The sequence below is a fragment of the Acinonyx jubatus genome, chromosome X (assembly GCF_027475565.1).
Source record: "Acinonyx jubatus isolate Ajub_Pintada_27869175 chromosome X, VMU_Ajub_asm_v1.0, whole genome shotgun sequence".
Lineage (NCBI taxonomy): Eukaryota > Metazoa > Chordata > Mammalia > Carnivora > Felidae > Acinonyx > Acinonyx jubatus.
Window position 1 is genome coordinate 111,699,926 of NC_069389.1, and position 19,061 is coordinate 111,718,986.

A 19,061-nucleotide genomic window follows, 5' to 3' on the forward strand; every position below is an offset into this window, starting at 1 on the left:
AAACATACGGAAATCTTTGCAGTAGTTACTCATTATCAGCTTAAATAATATAACCATTGGAGCTGAGGGAATGAATGACTCAATTAGTCTCTGTTAAAAATGAAGGGCACACTGTAGTAAAGTATAATTGAAAATAGTGGTTAGTGAGGTGCCTGGCTGGCCCCGTCAGTAGAGCGTGCAACTTTTGATCTCACGGTCCTGAGTTCCAACCTCACGTTGGGCCAAGAACTTACTTTAGAAAGTAAAATTAAATTAAATTAAATAAGGAGCAATTTGAAAAAAACAGCATCTAGCGTTAAGTGTTCCTAAATGTCTTTAGTTTAAAATAAAGACGCTTTAGGGACGCCTGGGTGGCTTAGTCGGTTGAGCATCCGACTCTTGGTTTCGGCTCCGGTCATGATCTCACAGTTTGTGAGTCTGAGCCCCATATCGGACTCTGCGCTGACGGTGCAAAGCCTGCTTGGGATTCTCTCTCTCCCCCTTTCCCAAGCTCACTCGCTCACTCTCTCTCTCACTCAAAATAAATAATAAACTTAAAAATAAAATAAAACAAAACAAAGACAGTTTAGTGGAGGAGAACCACCCCAAGGAATGTAAACGTAAGCACAAAACTTCTGTAACACATTCCATCGCCTGCGTGAAGCTAACGGGCCACACAGCAGAAGTGCTAAGTCTACAGCTGCCACCGTCTCAGGCCTCAGGTCCCCCACATTCTGCTTTGGTCACAGCTCTGCAGCTGCACCACCTCTGGCCCCTAGGGAGCCTCGATCTCCCCCAGCCTGCCTGATCAAGGTCTAGAAAAATCCTCTCGGCGCAGTCGGTTCAAAAACAAAGTGGGGATCCTCTCAAAAATCTCTTTATCTCAGACACCGGAGGCAAGCAAAAGCATTTACAAACTCCCATTTAAGCTGTCACTTCAAACTGATCCACAGACTGACCTCAGAGGCTGCTAAGTGGCACAGTTTATAAGAGAACCGAGGCCCCGAGTTTCTTGCCTCACCCTTGTCTCCAGAGGGGGGAAAAGGGAGATTTCCATTGTCTCAAGATCATGTTACTTGCTTTGTCCCTTGTTCATCAGGCTCCTCTCCAGAGAAAGGAGTACAAACATTTAGGGCACGCTTTCTAGTTAAAAGAATAACAATTAATTGGCTGTTGTGTCCCTTTGGTTAGAATAATGACCACCGTGTGTCCCCATTTACACGTTACATCTGAGGCCTTTCCAGACAGATCAAGGTGTGTAAGAACTTGGGTCACTCCTGTCCCCTCTAAACAGCGTAAGAGGCATCCACCGACAGTAAGCAAGGATGGAGAGGAAAACAAAATCACAAGCAACATAAACACTTTTTTCACTCTGCGAACACATCATAGACACCACACTCTCATTTACTGAGTATTTCTGTGGGATGGAGAAAACACCTTGAGTTTAGCTGAATAAGAGCACATGCTATGGTAACCTTGCGAAATAGAACATCTTTTGTCCAAGCTTTGGTTTCACAGGAGTGAATATATGAGGGGGGATGGCAGCAGAGTAAAAGAAAGCCGGACAGGATAACTTTGGCAGTAGGCGTGAGGAAAATTAGAAAGAGGCCTTCGTGCTACCATGAAGTGAAAAGAACAGATGAGTTGAGAGGCTCAACAGATAGTCTAGAGGCACAGAGACCAGCCTCGGGACCAGGGAGAACCCATACCCAACACAGCGCCTGACATCTAAATGCTCAATAAAGCACTGATGAATGAGCCCCATAGTAACGGTTCCTTAGATCCTGGACTAGGGACGTCTCCACTGGAATTCCTTGAGCTATTATTCTATTTCCAGAATCTTGAGTCCTTTATTTGAGAGCAAAAGACTGCCGATTGGACAGCACCACTTCCCACTGCACATACAACCCAAGCCATGAAGAAAAATGGCAGACGAGGAAAACAGTAGACAGGTCTAATCACTTGGCCAAGGACACAGAAGCAGAACTGGGAAAACCACACGGAGTTCATTCATTCCCGTTGTGCGGGGCCCGAACCAAACTAGGCCACAGCACCTACCACCTACCTCTGTTGACTTGCCCCAATGTCATATTGACTGAACACTTTCTACAGGTGGTATTTGACTTGGCTGAACACTTTAGCATTGCTTTGTAGCAACAAAATGATAGCCAATAACATGAAAAGGGCCAGGGATGTAATCACCACGAGTGAGGAGAAAGGTCTTTGAAAACTAAATACAAAGGACCAAGTGCCATCTTTTTGGATCATGCACTTAGTGGATTATTGGCAGCAAAGGTTAAAGCTCAAGCTGGTTCCTTTGCCTCCCTGGCAACAGCTGATTTGCCTCCCCTTAATTCCTGTTTCGGCTCCACACCCAATGTGGAGCCCAACACAGGGCTTGAACTCATGACCCTGAAATCAAGACCCGAGCTGAGATCGAGAGTCAGACACTCAACCGACTGAGCCACCCAGGCGCCCCTGCCTCCCCTTAATTCCTTAAGTGTCAGGAAGGAACACCAGCAAATTATTATGTTAACCTATGCTAGCCATGTAAAATAAATTTGAAAATTTAGATCTGTCACTCAAGAATCCATAATATACTCCAAAACCATATAGTCACTCTATTAGACTGGATTCTTCCAGAAAAAAAAAAAAGAGTCTGTGACTCAAGCTTACTTATTAGGGTGTGCAATCCTAGAGAACAAGAGTAAGGGACGGGGGGTGGGCGGTGGGGGGTGAGGCAGGGAGGAAAGGAGAACCAATAATAGAAAGGGTCATCCCTCCTCATCTGCAACTGATTACTGGATCTCTTGGGACTGTTTTCCAAGGAGCCACAGAACTGGCCTCAGCCTAGTCCATCTGAGAGGGGAGAAGATGGGAGTTTGCCCATCAGCACCTGTCTCCCAGTGGTCAAAAGTTTAGTCGAGGGGGTGTTAACTCCCCCCACATCTCCAGGCTGTACGTGCTGGGGCACCTGGAGAGGTCGTACAGCATCCCGTGCCTCGGCCTCAACAGGGAAGAGCCGAGGTAAGAGGGAGAGGCCCGTAGTGCAGATACGAACCCAGGCAATTCAAGGCTGCACCCGTGTGAGGTCAGGGGAAGTCAAGGCAGAGCTGACGGCCTCAGTGCTGGGAAAGGACACCCATGAGGCTGAGAGGAAGGAAGGTGGCACACAGGAGGCGTCTAGTATAGTCCCTCGCCTTCAAACTTTCCAGGGTCTAACCGTACCCACAAGTGAGCGTTTCTGTTGTACGTGGCTGAGTAGGTAGGGAAGGGGGAAGGGATCTCCTAGTCAGCGTGTTCCTGGGCTGCTCTAGAGACAGAAATAGGCCCAAGGGCAGAGCCCGCGTCTCTGAACTCAGTGGGTCTCGGCTAGCCAGCCCTGAACCATGCTACTTCCGGTGGTCGAGATCGCATAAAAGAAACCAAGGGAAAGCACAGTAGTTAAAAAATACCGACTAAGATGGCAGGACTAAGCCAAGGATACCCAAAATCAGCGTGAATGTGAAGTGGGGTTAATGGCAGATTTTCAGGCTGGAGTGAAAAATAGAATTGTATGCTGTTGACAAGAGAGGTACCTAAAATAAAATTACACCAGGAGGCTAAAATACAGGGATATAAAAAGATTTTTAGGTAAACGCTAACAAAAAGAAGCTGGTGAAGCAATCTTAATCTCACACAAAATAGAATCCAAGACAAAAAGCATTGTAAGAAACAAAGAACAACACTTCCTATGAATAAGGGAGACTGTATAGGAAAGTCAAGAGAATGCGGGCCACCAGAACGCTCATCCTTGCCAGCACATAATGTCTTTGGCATGGAGCCACCTTAAGGGACCCAATTTCATTCTCCTGTGTTAAGATATACCCACCTTGGCCAGCTTCAAGTGTGCTCAGATAAATTGGATTCTATTAAAACCATGAACTTCTATTCAGCAAAACACACTGAGACAAAAACGCAAGTCAGAGTGGGAGAAGAAACCTGCATTATGTTCGTCTAAGAACTGGAACTCTCACACACCGATGGTGGGAATTTAAATTTGCACATTTTAGAAAACGCACTTGGCAGTGTCTACTAAACCTGAACAGATGATCCAATAACTGCGCTCATAGGTATACATCCAGTGTTTGTGCGCATATTACCAAAAGATACGTATGAGCACATTCGTTACAGTATGATACATAAGAGGCAAAAACTGGAAACTCGACTCGAATATTCATCAACAGTAAAACGGATGAAGATAGTAATATTCGCGCGATGGAATACGACACAGCATGTCGATGAACTGCTGTACAAAGAACACGGGTGAATCTCACAAAGTATTAAATGAAAAGACACAGAGGAGGGCACACTGGGAGCTTCTACCGATATAAAGTTCATGAACAGGCAAAATTCACTGTTAGGATTTGGGGGGGATGGCGCCTTTGGAAAGGAGGAATGGTGCAGAAGGCGGCATTAGGAGAGCTTCTGAGATGTGGATCGCGTCCTACGCATTGGTCCGTTGGGTGTTTAAACCGGTGGACACGCTTTGTGAAAATTCACCGCGAGGTTTTGGGGATTTCTCTGAATGTAGACTATACTCTAATAAACAGTTGTTTTTTTTTTTTTTTAATTGCAGTCCAAGATTTAGTGAAAGCAGAATATCCAAACCTTCAGTTTTATGCCAAATCAAATATATTGCTGCCCTTTTGATGCCTTATTAAGAATTGTATCTTGCTTTCTACGCTTAGCTCGAGGCTCCCGAGCTTCTCTCCATGAACGCCCCCTGCTTAGATCTGACCTTCACATGAGTGAGTAGTTTCATGTACTTTTTAGAAATGCATGTGAACTGACGCTATTACTTTTGATGTGGCTTTCTTTCAGATGTAACGTGCAACATTAAGAATGGCAGGTGCAAGCAGTTTTGTAAATTGGACGCTGATAACAAGGTGGTTTGTTCCTGTACTACCGGATATCAACTTGCGGAGGACCAAAAGTCCTGTGAACCAGCAGGTCAAAATCTAAATAAGCGTTGTTGTTGTCTGCAAGCTAGGGGGATGCATTCTCCAAATCTCTATTTGAACCTTCAGCATTTTAACTGGCCTATGTACTTTCATAATCTCTACTTGTTTCTTTTTTTTTGAATAATTCTGGTGTTTTGTTAATTATAGGTGGACTCTTTTCCTGATATATTTTTTAATGTTCATTTTTATTTGTGGGAGAGGGAGAGAGCGCGCGCACGCATGAGCGGGGGGGGGAGGTGCAGAGAGAAGTGGGGACCGAGAGATCTGAACCTGGCTCCACGCTGACAGCAGAGAGCCCGATGTGGGGGCCTGAACTCACAAACCGTGAGATCAGGACCTGAGCCGAGGTCTGACGCTCAACCGACTGAGCCACCCAGGCTCCCCTCTCCTTTGAGATCACAGAAGAGATTAGTAGCTGGGACAATTTTCCAAATTGCATAGTCATTTTAAATAGAAATTCTATGGCTGTATTCAGTCTGAATTCTTCACTGTGCCCACTTTTTTCCTGACTTTTATATCATGAAGCAATCAATTTATATGATTTCTATAGATCTGTAATTAACCAAGTCAAATTAATATAGTAATCCCAGACCACAAAAAGGTACACAAATGATGGACCGATAGGCTTCTAGCACAAGGAATGGGGAATGTAATGCAGGACTCTGCCAGGGTGTGGCTGGCTTACTCTGAGAAAGTCATTTCCCATCCTCGGGTCTCGAGCAGAGTTTACGCACTTGACATCAGAATGGTTCTGACGACCATCTGTTTCAAGTTGTGCCAGGCTGACTCACACGGTCCATCTCCACAGCAGTGAACAAAACAATGTTTCCCAGTCATGTCGACCGGGCCACCACGCTGACAGCTGACTGGTGGTACTCAGAACATCTCCACTCCACGCTCATATTGCTATCCTCTGAAAATGAAAGCAAGAGGAACTTTGATTAAAGAAAAAATAAAAAAAAAAAAAAGTAGGCTCCGCAGGATCAATTATAGTTGATAAATGAGGGGCCTTTTTGAAGCAAACTAGATATAATTTCTTTTGCATTTTCAAAGCCTGATATTAAATTGGTACATTAAATCATGCACCAATCCTCTGTAACTGGGTTCGATACCTATCTCACCAAAGCACCCGGCAGAGGAAATTAAAGAAACGACCAGAAGCCAAGGGTATACATGCTGTTGCAACTAAAACGAAGGGCAGTCTCTAATGCTTCAGGGACCTACCCACCTGTCTTCTGCCTGGTTCTTCACATACAGTGCTTCACAGCTAGCTCACCTCCAGAGGAGAGTATCTCTATGTTTTAACCTTCAAATCTGAAGTCGTTTTAAAAATAAAATGATTTATAGTCGGGGGGGGGGGGAGCCTTCAAAATCTAACTTCCAGTGTAGACAGATGGCATAGTAGCTAAACCCTTATAAGCCCTTCCACGTTAGAAGGAAAAAAAGAATTGAGAACCACCTCTTACTATTCAGTGTTATATTTGATTATAGCCTTATCTTTAGCAAAGTAGGCCAAACCTAAAATGAGCTTTTCTGCCTTTCAATAGTAATGGTCCTTTTTCCCCAGCCATTGTTGATTTATATTTATACATAAGTATTTTGAACTAATTTCCTGTTTTCCCAACCACATGCTGTCTTCATGATACTTTGCTACAGCTGGTTGCTATAGAAATGTCTGTTATAAGGAATGTGGCTAGAAGGAACGTGAGAAATGAAAATCAAATGTGAGGTGACTTTGCTTGACTACAGATTTCCATTCTGGTTGTCCCCAATGTATCAGTACACGATTTCCTGTCTTTAGGAAATAAACTGACCCAAGGTAAAAGGGTGGCTAGGTCCCAGGTGGATGTGGCTGTGATAATCATATTAGCAATTTATTTGGTTAAAGTTTTTTTTTTTTTTTTTTCAGTTTAAGTCATCTCTACACCCATTGTGGGCTCAAGCTCATGACCCCGAGATCAAGGGTCACATGCCCTTCCGACTGAGCCAAGCAGGTGCCCCAGCAATTTATTTGGTTAACGCTTAACCAAGCCAGATAATTAAATCATGATTTCTTCCCAGCAGATCCTTAAATCCACCTTGGAGTCTAGAAGGCATTCTAGTCTACAAAAGAAATCCTGTTCACAAAAAGCAGCGGAGGTCCCAAGTACCTAATTCTAAAGTTAAAGTTCCATGGCACCACTCAGAATTCGATTTAGGGACAGGCCTTGGGACTAAGACTTTTTAGAAAAGAAACACAACAGAAAGTCATAAGACTTTATAAAACTCTCACAAAATCGGATTCTGGAACACCTATTCTATTTCCGCAAAGATGATGGATTCCTGAGCCAAATGTTCTTTTCATGAAGGGTTTGAAAACTTTCCATGAAAATAATGCAATTAACCTTTTAGTTTGAGACTATATTCATTGATTAGATTTTTTTAAATATTGATGGGCCTGCTTCTCAGAAGTGACAAGGATGGGCCTCATTCTCGATTTCTGTAATACACGCTCTGCTTGCCAATGAGAAATATCAGAACACTGATTTTTTTTTTCCATTTTTCTAGTGCCATTTCCATGCGGGAGAGTTTCTGTCCCACACATTTCTACGACGCACACCCGCGCTGAAACTCTTTTTCTCAATACGGACTATGAAAATTCCACTACGGACTATGAAAACTCCGCTGAAGCTGAAAAAAATGTGGACAACGTCACCCAACCATTGAACGACTTGACTCGAATTGTTGGTGGAAAAACCGCCAAACCAGGTCAATTCCCTTGGCAGGTACTCTATATTAATGGTGTGTCACAACTGGAGCCCAGAGGGCAAGGGACAGGCCAGGTGGGGGCTCACGTTAGGACACCAGACAGGTCTACTGGGGTGAGGGAAGCCTTTGGGCAAGTTTCAGTGCTAAGCAATATGAAGAAGCCCTCACTGGTGGGGAGCTAGTGAATGTGAAGTCCAGGGACAGCTACCACACAAGGTCAAGGAGAGTCTGACATCATGGAAATAGCATAGCAGCATTCCAGACATGCAACAAGGTCTGGGAGTGAGGCCGTGCGCCTTGGGGTTCAGGGTGCTACTTCCGCTCGTGGGAAAAGTGGCGAGAGAAAGTCTCTAGGTCTAGAGACACTGATTTCGAAGGCGTTTTTAAAAGGACTGACGTAGGAAGGAGTAAGGCAAGAACTGAGTTACTGGAACTAGGGTATGTGACAGGGGCTTGGTCGAAGCCTCAAAGTGTGCCAGCATCAGAATCACCTGTGCACATTTCCGGGGCAACGTCCAACAGCTAGATTTGTAGCAAAACTTGCAATTGACCCTACAGCTAAAGCCTAAGTGATTCCATCTGAGAGAAGAAGTAGCCCCCCCACCCCCTCCCCCCCACCCCAGAAGCAAGGAGCCAGGCTGGCCCTTATATAAAGTTGTGCTGTCCAATAACAGAACTACTAACCACATGTAGCTATTGAACTCTAAACACCATTAAGTAATGTGCTCGCTTCGGCAGCACATATACTAAACACCATTAAGTAAAATTAAAAATTCATCTCAGTCACAACTGCCACATTTCGAGTGCACTATAGCCACACGTGGCTGGCCTGTACTGGACAGCACAGATACAGACCATTTCCATCATTATGGAAAGTTCTATCAGACATGGCTTATAATAGTTTAGTCTAAAAACTCCCTAGTAGCCACAATTATGTGCTTCTGTGGCTATTTCAAGGATGCTTCACTCCAAAATATTTTCTCTGCTGAGGTTGGAACTTTTGCCATCAGGAACCAGTAGCTTCAAAGGCTTTTCAGTCATCAAACCGGTTAACAGTTTAAGCCACGATCACGTAATCATCCCAGGTTTAACACCACTGGAGTTTTCTAAGACTATGTACCTATTCAGGATTCTTCAGCATTTTCCAATATGATGGGTGTAATGTATTGAACATATACCTGGGAGGCAGGTATTGGACAGACATTGCAGACGATGGTACTGAAGGGTGGTAGACCATCACGACCAAGACTATATTTTCTGTTCTTTTACCTTGGCTTTGCTTTTAAGAATATCTGTTGGACTTGATCTTACAGTCAATAAAACACACTGCATGTTCCTTTACACCCCCTCTACCCCCAATTTAGGCCTCCTACCACTATCTCTTCCCTCATCCACTTCTTTACCGTCCTTCATGACTCTTCATAAGACTGACCTTCTACATTGACCTTTCCTTGAACAACCCCTATTGGATCCAGCAACTCTAATCATGCTTTCATTCTATTTAATGTCCATGGATCTAAATCTATCTAATTTTACTATTTGTGTTCTTGTGCATTCTCTTTCTCAATATGTATCCAACTTCCATGGATAGGTGGTTGGAACAAAAGACCCTACTTTATAATAATGATCTTCCTTGGGGTTGTGGGACATAAGGCAGTCCCTAGGCTGGAGGATCCACAAACCCAGGGGTGTTTTATTAGCGCCAAGATGACTATTCTTTTTTTTTTCAATTTTTTTAATGATTGTTTATTTTTGAGAGAGACAGAGACAGAGAGTGAGTGGGGGAGAGGCAGAGAGAGAGAGGGAGACACAGAATCCAAAGCAGGCTCCAGGCTCTGAGCTATCAGCAAAGAGCCCAACACGGGGCTCAAACCCACGAACTGTGACATCATGACCTGAGCTGAAGTTAGACACTTAACCGGCTGAGCCACCCAGGTGCCCCCCAAGATGACTATTCTTAAAAAAAAAAAAAGATTTTAAAAAAAGGATAAAAAAGTATGTCTCAGGATGCACACATTGTGAGCGAGCTTAGCATTGTCCCCTTGTCAACCCAGAAGTGAAATTGCCAAACACGTTTAAATAAGAGCTAAGGGGGGGGAGGGTGTAACATAGTGTCAATTTAGTCACATAATCTCTCCATTCTCCACCCGCCCCCCTTAAACCAGATGCTTGCCAAGATTTTATCAATGCAAGTCTTTCCTAATAGAAATTTTAGTTGCTCTCGCTATTTTTTTCTTTTAAGCAGAACAAACTATTAGATGATGGCTGTGAGGAACAAGGTATGATACACATCATCTCAAATCTTTTCATACCCTCCTCATCGCACACTTACATAGTTAGTATACCTGTTGACTCTTTCCTATCAAGCCTAGCTAAGCTCATCTGGAAAGTTCAAGATCACTCATGCACATGGTCACTCCCTGTGTCATCCATATGAAGTAGGACTGCAGGCCGGAGAGGCACAAAGCACTAAGTTTCAGCCTTTTCCAAAGGTGAAAAACTGAGCTACTCTGCAGCATAGCCGAACCAGACCCCAAAACACCCCCGCATTGGTTCCTTTTCACCCGAGAGCACTCTCGCCACACCCACCTCCACCCAGTTTCTCACAAAAGGCTACCGGTTTTCAAAACCAGGAGGTAAACTGAGGGTCCAAAAGTCACTTGCAGACAAAGACCAAGCAGGAAATGCAACGAATCGGACTCTCTCGCGTGTGGACGCGCCAGCTCCACGGCGCGGCTAATCTGCAAGGTGGAAACGCTTGACTTGCTTGCACGCAAGACCGCAAACACACCTGCTGCCGCCGAGGCCTCAGGAGAAAGCAAGCAACAGCTGGGGTTTCAGTGGCCACAACAGTAGATCTAGGGCTCTGAAATACGAAACAGTTTCGCGATCTCACCTAGACAGGATTCAACATTCCCATGCTTCAGAAAAGGGGGCTAGGGGAGATAAAAACGACCACTTGGGTGAACGCATCGCGCAAAGAAGAACGTAGGGAGGTCACTTTCATCTGGAGTAATGAATGGCGGGAACAAGCTGGAAAGGTTTCGTTGGCTAAGGAAAAGGTTGAAGTTGGCGGTCTGCAAGCGCTAAGGGGCCACAGAGGAAAGGGAAAGACAGCTTTTTCTTTGAGGGCTTACGGGTGAATCTCCCAGGCAGGCGGGCAGGCGGATTCTGACGCTGGGTTAAGAAAGCCCTTTCCAACCAGTGTCGGTGCCGTGGGCTGAGCAGCTCTGGGAGGAAACGTCGGTTGAACAAATGTTTGTTGAATTGTTAACTGCTAAACCGGCTGGGAGAGCGTTGAGGGCCTTGGCTCGCCCGGTGGGGGGATTAGAGCAGGACAGGGGACCGCTGCCACCCCATCCAGGCTTGAGACCCTAAGAGGTGAGCTTCACCTTCCCCGTAGCTCGTGCGGGGCCGCGTCGGGTTCTTACCTTTATTCGAGGGCTTTCACTTCAGCTTCCGAGCGAGAGGCGAAGCTGCACGGAACGTGCCCCCTGCGCCTGGCGCTTCCCAGAAGCCCCTCGGGCTCTGGAGGCTCAGCCAGCCCCGCCCCCACCCAAGGCCAATGGCGCAGACTGAGTGCGGGACCTCTAAACTCGCTGCGGTGGGAGACGCGAGGCCGTGAGCTCGGAGAGGAAGCTAGAAGGTCAAGTGCACTATATGGGAACAGAAAGGATGTTTCCTAGCGTCACTGTATCCTTAGAGTGGAGAACTAGAACAAGACTCCAATTTCCTACAGCTGCAGAGGGAAGCCATGAAAACCTTTGAACATTAGAGCAAAAAGGGGAAATACTACGAGATCACCTTCATCAACAGCTTATAAGAGAGATTTGAGAGAAAGCAACACTACGTTTCTGCTTTCTAAAGCTTTACTTTGGTTTGGGTCCCGCGCCCTTGACCCTGTCAGCCAAGTCTGAGCCCGAGCAAAATTGCCCCAAGAGCCCCTCCCACCTCTTCTGCTTTGGGCCTTGAATGTGAAGTACCTGGTCTATTTTCTGTTTTATCATGGGCCTCAGCTCTGTAGTAGTCATATTTATTCCCTTTTTTAAAGATCATTTATTTATTTTGAGAGAGAGAGCAAGACGGGGAGGGGAAGAGAGAGAGAGACAGGGAGAGAGAGAATCCCAAGCAGGCTCTGTGCTGTCAGTGCTCAGAGCCCCGGAGGGCTCCAACTCATGAACTGAGATGATGACCTGAGCCGAAACCAAGAGTCTGTGGCCCAACCAACTGAGCCACCCAGGCACCCGAGCCATATTTATTCTACATTTAATAATTGGGAAATCTTTCTACCAAACTGAAAAAAAATGGAATACAGTGGGCACCAAGTGATCTTTGTATTAGGTTGTCTCATATGCAATTGCCAATATTCAACCATTTCAACCAGCAAAATGTCTTAGAAACACTGTCTTTTCTTTCTTCTGCTCTTGGCCTAAATGATCTTTAAACTGTCTTCACATTTTCCCCAGTCTCGGCTTTCCTCAGCTTAACCTGAAGCTGTCCTTAAAGGTACCCGAGCTCTTGACCTGTGCAGCTACCTACACGCACCCAATGCTTTCCATTTGATTAGGACACACGCCCGTGACAGCATGCAGTTACCATATGCATGAATCAGAACTTTCTCTTTCTTTCTTTCTTTCTTTTTTTTATTGGAAGAGGGGAGGTTTGGGGAAAAGGTTTTAGAAGAAGGTCCTAAGACTATAGACATATCTTCACCTGGAAAAAGTAACCCTCTAGTTTCCCTAGCTCAAGTGTCAATTAAGAGAAATAAGACGATGACATATGTAATCTCACCTGGCCCCACAAAACTATTTTAGAACATTTAGACTATTATTCTGTGTATGTGTATTTTGTGGCTGGAGGTGGGTGTGTTGGGCGTGCCTCTGTGCATGTGTCACAAAGAGAGAAAACAGGCTCCTCTTAGGATTGGACAAACATGAAAATGTTTAACAGATCAGAACTTGGATGCTTTGCTCAGAGCACATGCCCTCCCATTTTCCCCTTCATTTGCCAAAGGGATGTCTTACTAGAACTTGTCCTTGGCCAAGCAGACAGCTCATCCCCAAATAGCTCGTATTTAGATAGCTGTGATCCTGAGGTAGCCAAGCAAACATTCCAAAACCAATGTAATATCTTTAAATGCAAATATTTTTTAGGGCTTTTTCTTGGCAAAGATATTTGCTAAAATTTCTAATACCAATCAGCGATTGGCAAAAAAAAAAAAAAAAGAAAAAAAAAAGAAGAAGAAAGAAAGAAAAAGAAAAAGAACTCCAGTTACTAGAACAGGTGTCTTCAGATGTGACCATTCAGATCCGTGTAGGACAGTGTTGCCCAAATTTGCTTAGTGATAAAATATCCCTTGGGGTCAGGGCCAGCTTCATGAGCTTGTGACCAGTGTACTTGCGTGGGGCCTTGCTTTTGGAAAGGTCCCGAATTTGGAGTTTAATGCTTTGTATTTTGTAACTCAAGTCTGATGAGACAGTGGAGCAGCCCTGCGCTGAGAACTTGGAACCTCTCCCCACCTCCTCGGGATGGATTCTTGACCCTCCCACTCCCTGTCCCCCCTGCCCAATGACTACTGCCACCCCTCAACCTGTGGCACGCTGGCATACTTCCGTCCTCGTCTCCAACAGCTACCATTGTCACCCTCCTCTTGCACAGGCGCAGGGAGGCTTGAGGTTGGGTGCACGCATTCTATGCCATTTGGGGATGGGTCAGGGCCACAGAGCATCTGAGGACCAGATGTTTGTCACAGCACATTTGGAGGGTGAATGGTGGGAGCAAGCTTCTTGCCCACCTCCATTCCAGGTACCGAGCACATCCTGGCATGGAAGCTGTAATCCCTTGGGAATCCCCCCTCCGCTGCTGGTCGCTGCAGTGGGCCAGTGAGAAGGGAAGATTGTCTTATCTTCCCTTGGGGCTGGTGGGAGAGGGGACCTGACAGCCAGGGGCATTTGTGCTTGCATGCTAAATCACAGGGTGTGGCTCCTGGGCACCCATTAGTGTCTGCACTCTCCCAACAAATATCCCCCGCACCTGAGAAAGCGTGACATTAAGTAATAAACTAAAAACACCATGATAGCTCTCAAGAGACCACAGAAGAAAGAGAAGAGTTTTGTATGTTAGTGTTTTCAATGGCATGTTTTTTTCCTGGTCTTTGAACAAGGGGCCCCACATTTTCATTTTGCATTGAGCCCCACAAATTATGTAGTCAGCTCTGGGGTGAACTGAGCACTTAAAAAAATGTTTTTAATGTTTATTTATTTTTGAGAGAGAGAGAGTGAGAGAGTGTGAGCAGGAGAGGGGCAGAGAGAGAGGGAGGCAGATTCTGAAGCAGGCTCCAGGCTCTGAGCTGTCAGCACAGAGCCCAACGCGGGGCTCGAACTCACAAACTTCGAGATCATGACCTGAGCCGAAGTCGGACGCTCAACCGACTAAGCCACCCAGGGGCCCCTGAGCACTTTTAAAATAAAGGTCACCAAGCCTTGGAAATTCTAAAACAGAATTTCCCCAACTTAATTATGCATAAGGATATTCTGGAGATCTTCATCTTCACTGCTCACACCCACCAAATATTCTAGTTAAGTCCGGGTGAGCCCCCAAATCTGCATTTTACAAGCATCCCAGATGATTCTACTGCAACTGGCCCACTAACCCCACTTGGATACATACTGTGTGCTTAGGAGCATCGATTACGAAGCCAGGCAGACTAGGGTTTATGTCCTAGCTTCACCACTAACTAACCTAAGTAACCTTAGGGGAGTGAGGTTAGCTGTAAATGGATATGTTAATATCTCTCCATAAAGTGTTGTTTTAAACGTACGTAAAACACTTAGCACAATGATTAGTCCATAGGAAGCGATCGATAAATGTTCAAAAAAATTAAGAAGACGGTTAAGTCTGAGTGGTGGCTACACTGGTGTTTATTATATTATTCTGTGAGTTTTCCTATATTTTACAACTTTTCAAAATAAAAAGCAACAGCTAGGGCTGCCTGGGTGGCTCCGTCTGTTGAGCGTCCCACCCTCGATTTCGGCTCAGGTCATGGATCCAGCCCCACATCAGGCTCCACGCTGAATGTGGAACCTGTTTGAGATTCTCTCTCTCCCTCTGTCCATCTCCCCCCACTGAGCACCCGGGTGGCTCAGTTAGTTGATCCACCAACTCTTGATTTCGGCTCAGGTCATGATCTCATGGTTCATGAGTTTGAGTCCTGCGTTGAGCCCCGCGGAGCCCTGTGTTGGGCTCCAGGCCCGCAGTGTGGAGCCTGCTTGGGATTCTCTCTCATTCCCTCTCTCTCTGCCCCTCCCCCACTCATCCATGCACTCTCTTTCTCTCTCTCAAAATAAATAAATTTAAAATAAAATAAATTTTTAAAAAGCAACAGCTAGAATGAGAGAGAAAGCTAAAATATGGTAAAAGGGGTCAGAGGCTTGCAGTGGGTCAGCCCCATAGGTCTCTGGGGGGGGAGGCCAATGATTCAGTGTCTAGGACTTAGTAGGTGTTCAGTAAATTGAATTAAGGACAAAAAGAATCTTCACTAGAACATGCGCCAAGGACCTTCTCAGACTCCCACTTAAGGGGACTGACCACTCTCTTTCTCCAGTCTAGAAACGGATTTATGCCTGGGACAAGGCATGCTTTAGGAAAAAGGGCAGGAGTTCATAGGAGTTACTCAGCAACTTGCACAAGCTTTTCCAAATGTTCAGTGCGCCCTCTAGTGTCTGTACTTCTCAGCTTTTTTTTTTTTTTTTTTTCCTGAGCAGGTGGCTCAGGGTGCAATGGAAGTGAAATTTTTCACGTTGATCTAGATATTGAGGTGGTAAAAACATTAATTGTCCACTCTGATTATACAATAAACGTACAGATGAAAGAATGGATCGGCCTCTTGTCTAATAACGCCCAGGCTCCAACCAGGCACCCAAACACCTCTGTCCACTTTGCCCAAGCACAGCTAAGTAGACCTTTTCAGGACAGAGGCAGCTTGCATATCTAGCCAAGGGGTGTGGAATATGGCTAGGGGGACAAGGGAAGGAGTGCATGTGTCCTGCTGTGTCTCACTGCCTGGATGGCTGTAAGCACCGCCCTTATGGAGCCCAGTGGCCTCAATTCATACTTAAAGAGACCTCACAGAGGGGCACCTGGGTGGCTCAGTCGGTTAAGCGTCCGACCTCATCTCAGGTCATGATCTCGCGGTTGGTGCGTTCGAGCCCCACGTTGGGCTCTGTGCAGACAGCTCGCAGCCTGGAGCCTGCTTCGGATTCTGTGTCTCCTCCCTCTCTGCCCCTCCCCTGCTCACACTCTGTTCTGTCTCTCTCTCTCTCTCTCAAAAATAAACATTTAAAAAAAAAGGACTTCATGGAAAAATCAGTAGTTTTTCTCTTGCAAATCACCCTCTAGCAAGAGTTCCTCACGCAGGGACAGAAGACCCAATAACAACAATGGATCTGGAGGAGTCAAGTCAGCGCATCTCTTAACTTACCTGCCATATCCCCATGAAACGATGTGTGTGCCATCAGAGAATCTGACTCACCTGGAAAAGGCATCCAAGGGCCACAAATCACCGAAGCTGTTCCCTCATATTTGCCTCGTCTAGAGCTCCCCCTGGCTCTCATTGCACATTCTCTTTGAGACCGTTGCAGAAATGGCTTTTTTGATCGTGCTCCGGAAACACTAACTCATCTGCAAAGCTGACACTTTCCAGAAACGCTCCAGTTCTGCCAGCACCTAGAATCCAACGTTTTGCCCACTCCTATCAACAGCACCTGAATTTATTTTGTTCTAGATCAAGCACATGATGTAGTGAGTTTCACAATTTTGTTTCCACAGGTCCTTTTGAAAGGGAAAATTGATGCGTTCTGTGGAGGCTCCATCATCAATGAAAAATGGGTGGTAACTGCAGCCCACTGTATTAATCCGGATGTTGAAATTACTGTTGTTGCAGGTAAATAAACAAAACAGGATAGCATCTGTGGTATCACTGTATGCTGTGTGTACTTTCCTAAGGTCTAAGAAGAGCTTTCCTAAATAAGTTGGGCTAGTGCTAGAGGAGACACATTTCCAGAACCCAACTTGTTGCATCCACCAAGCCCCCCCACTGTTCCTTGGGTGTGCCTATGTTAGTGCCCGCCTCACAGGGGTAGAATTATTTATTGAGGTGCGCATTTCTCCAGCGCACTGAGCCTCCCCAAAAGTCACGTCCCATCACTCATCTTCGAGCCTGTATGTAGCGAGCCTTCGGCTAACATGTGAACGAGTGAGCAAATGAATGTATTATCTGTGCTCAAACAGGGGGTCAAAATGCTTGAAAGTAGGAGAATCTAGGATCATTCGTGACACGCAGATTCCTGATCATCCGTGAACGATGTAAGAGTCGTATCAGCCTGGGTCAACTAACCAGCCCCACGATGGTCCTGAATGGGTTCTGGGTCTGGAAAGTATGCATCGGCCCTCGTGACGTGTTACCAAAATCCTAACGATGTAAGATTGGGATCTTTGACACTTGGCTACCAGTGAATTCAGTGAGGCCGAAAATCTTGGAAAATCTGCTTCTTTACGGGAGAGACTATTTGTGACTGAAGAGAAATTTCTTTTCCATAGGTGAACATAACACCGAGGAGACGGAACATACAGAGCAAAAGCGAAACGTGATTCGCACTATTCTTCACCACAGCTACAATGCATCTGTTAATAAGTACAGCCATGACATTGCCCTTCTGGAACTGGACGAGCCCTTAACGCTAAACAGCTACGTAACACCTATTTGCGTTGCTGACAGGGAATACACGAACACCTTCCTCAAATTTGGATATGGCTACGTGAGTGGCTGGGGGAAAGTCTTCAACAGAGGGCGACCGGCTACAATTCTTCAGTACCTTAAAGTCCCCCTTGTTGACCGAGCCACATGCCTTAGGTCCACCAAGTTCACCATCTATAATAACATGTTCTGTGCTGGCTTCCATGAGGGAGGTAAAGATTCGTGCCAGGGAGATAGCGGGGGACCCCATGTTACCGAAGTGGAAGGCATTAATTTCTTAACTGGAATTATTAGCTGGGGTGAAGAGTGTGCAATGAAAGGAAAATATGGAATATATACCAAGGTGTCCCGGTATGTCAACTGGATTAAAGAAAAGACAAAACTCACTTAAAGTAAAATGTATTTCCAAGGTTGACATATTGGGGGTTGAAAATGGTCAGGGTCCTTTACTAACGAATCACTTTCCTATCTCTTTAGATTTGACTATATACATTCTATGACTACTGCTCTCTCTCTTTATGGGGAGAAATCTATCTAGAATTCCTATTTTACTGGAGTAAGTCAATTAGAAAATGTAATCACTAGGGGGACCTGGGCGGCTCAGTCGGTTAAGCCTCCGACTCCGGGTCAGGTCATGATCTCATGGTTCACAAGTTCAAGACCTTTGTTGGGCTGCATGCTGACAGCTCAGAGCCTGGAGCCTGCTTTGAGTTCTGTGTCTCCCTCTTTCTCTGCCCCTCTGCTGCTCATGCTCTCTCTTTCTCTCTCTCAAAAATAAACATTAAAAAAGTGTTTCTCTCTCTCTCTCTCAAAAATAAACATTAAAAAAAATTTTTTTAAAGAAAATGTAATCACTACAGAAATATACTTTGATAGGAAATTGTGACCATCTCTACAGGTCCAACCCTTGACAACATTGTAAAGTTAAGTTCTTCATGCTCCATTGGGGCAACTCTCTGATTCTCCACCTTGGCAGCATTCCATGTTCCAGAGCATTCTTACCTCTCCCACCAAAACATCACAATTTATTAGATCTGTATCCAGGATATTTGGTCTAGTTCACGATAAGACCAGCACCACACTCATAAAGGAAGAACACAGGAGCAGGTGACAGGGTGAAACTCACCAGAAACACCGTTCCTCTTCTGTACCCTTATTCCCGCTTCCTTTATCTCTTCCATTTCCTAATCCCAAAATCAGCCCCCTCCCTTTCTCCTTTTCCCTACATGGGCATTAAAGGAGGGAAGGGCCACATAATTCTGTGTGACCGCTGTCCACGGTTACACATGTCTATCAAACCCAGACTTGCTTTCGGTTTGGTCTTTGACTTGCTTTTCAGAGCAAAGGGATGACGTAAGGGACCTGAGGAGCTTGAGGGGAAGGATCCTCTGAGAGAGTTGTGTTATTAAAATACATGCATCATGGAAGGAATGGCCCACCAGAATAGTCCTCTAAGAGCTTGCAGTTGAGTTGTGATGGAGGTAACTGAGAATGGTGACATCCACTCAGGTGTCTCGTCTCCCGCCTGAAAAAAATGTTAACAGAAAGAGAACGGTCAGCGTGCAATCAAGACCTAG

General features: G+C 45.5%; 1 protein-coding gene across 1 annotated transcript in view; it reads left to right on the forward strand.

Moving 5' to 3' along the window:
* The window catches only part of F9 (coagulation factor IX), a 32,493-nt gene extending 13,432 nt beyond the window's left edge, over positions 1–19,061 (forward strand). Inside the window, exons 5-8 of the mRNA XM_015066499.3 lie at positions 4,843–4,971; positions 7,530–7,747; positions 16,557–16,671; positions 17,328–19,061. Of these exons, the coding sequence (XP_014921985.1) occupies positions 4,843–4,971; positions 7,530–7,747; positions 16,557–16,671; positions 17,328–17,875 (1,010 nt within the window). The 3' untranslated portion in view covers positions 17,876–19,061. The remainder of the gene's footprint in view (positions 1–4,842; positions 4,972–7,529; positions 7,748–16,556; positions 16,672–17,327) is intronic.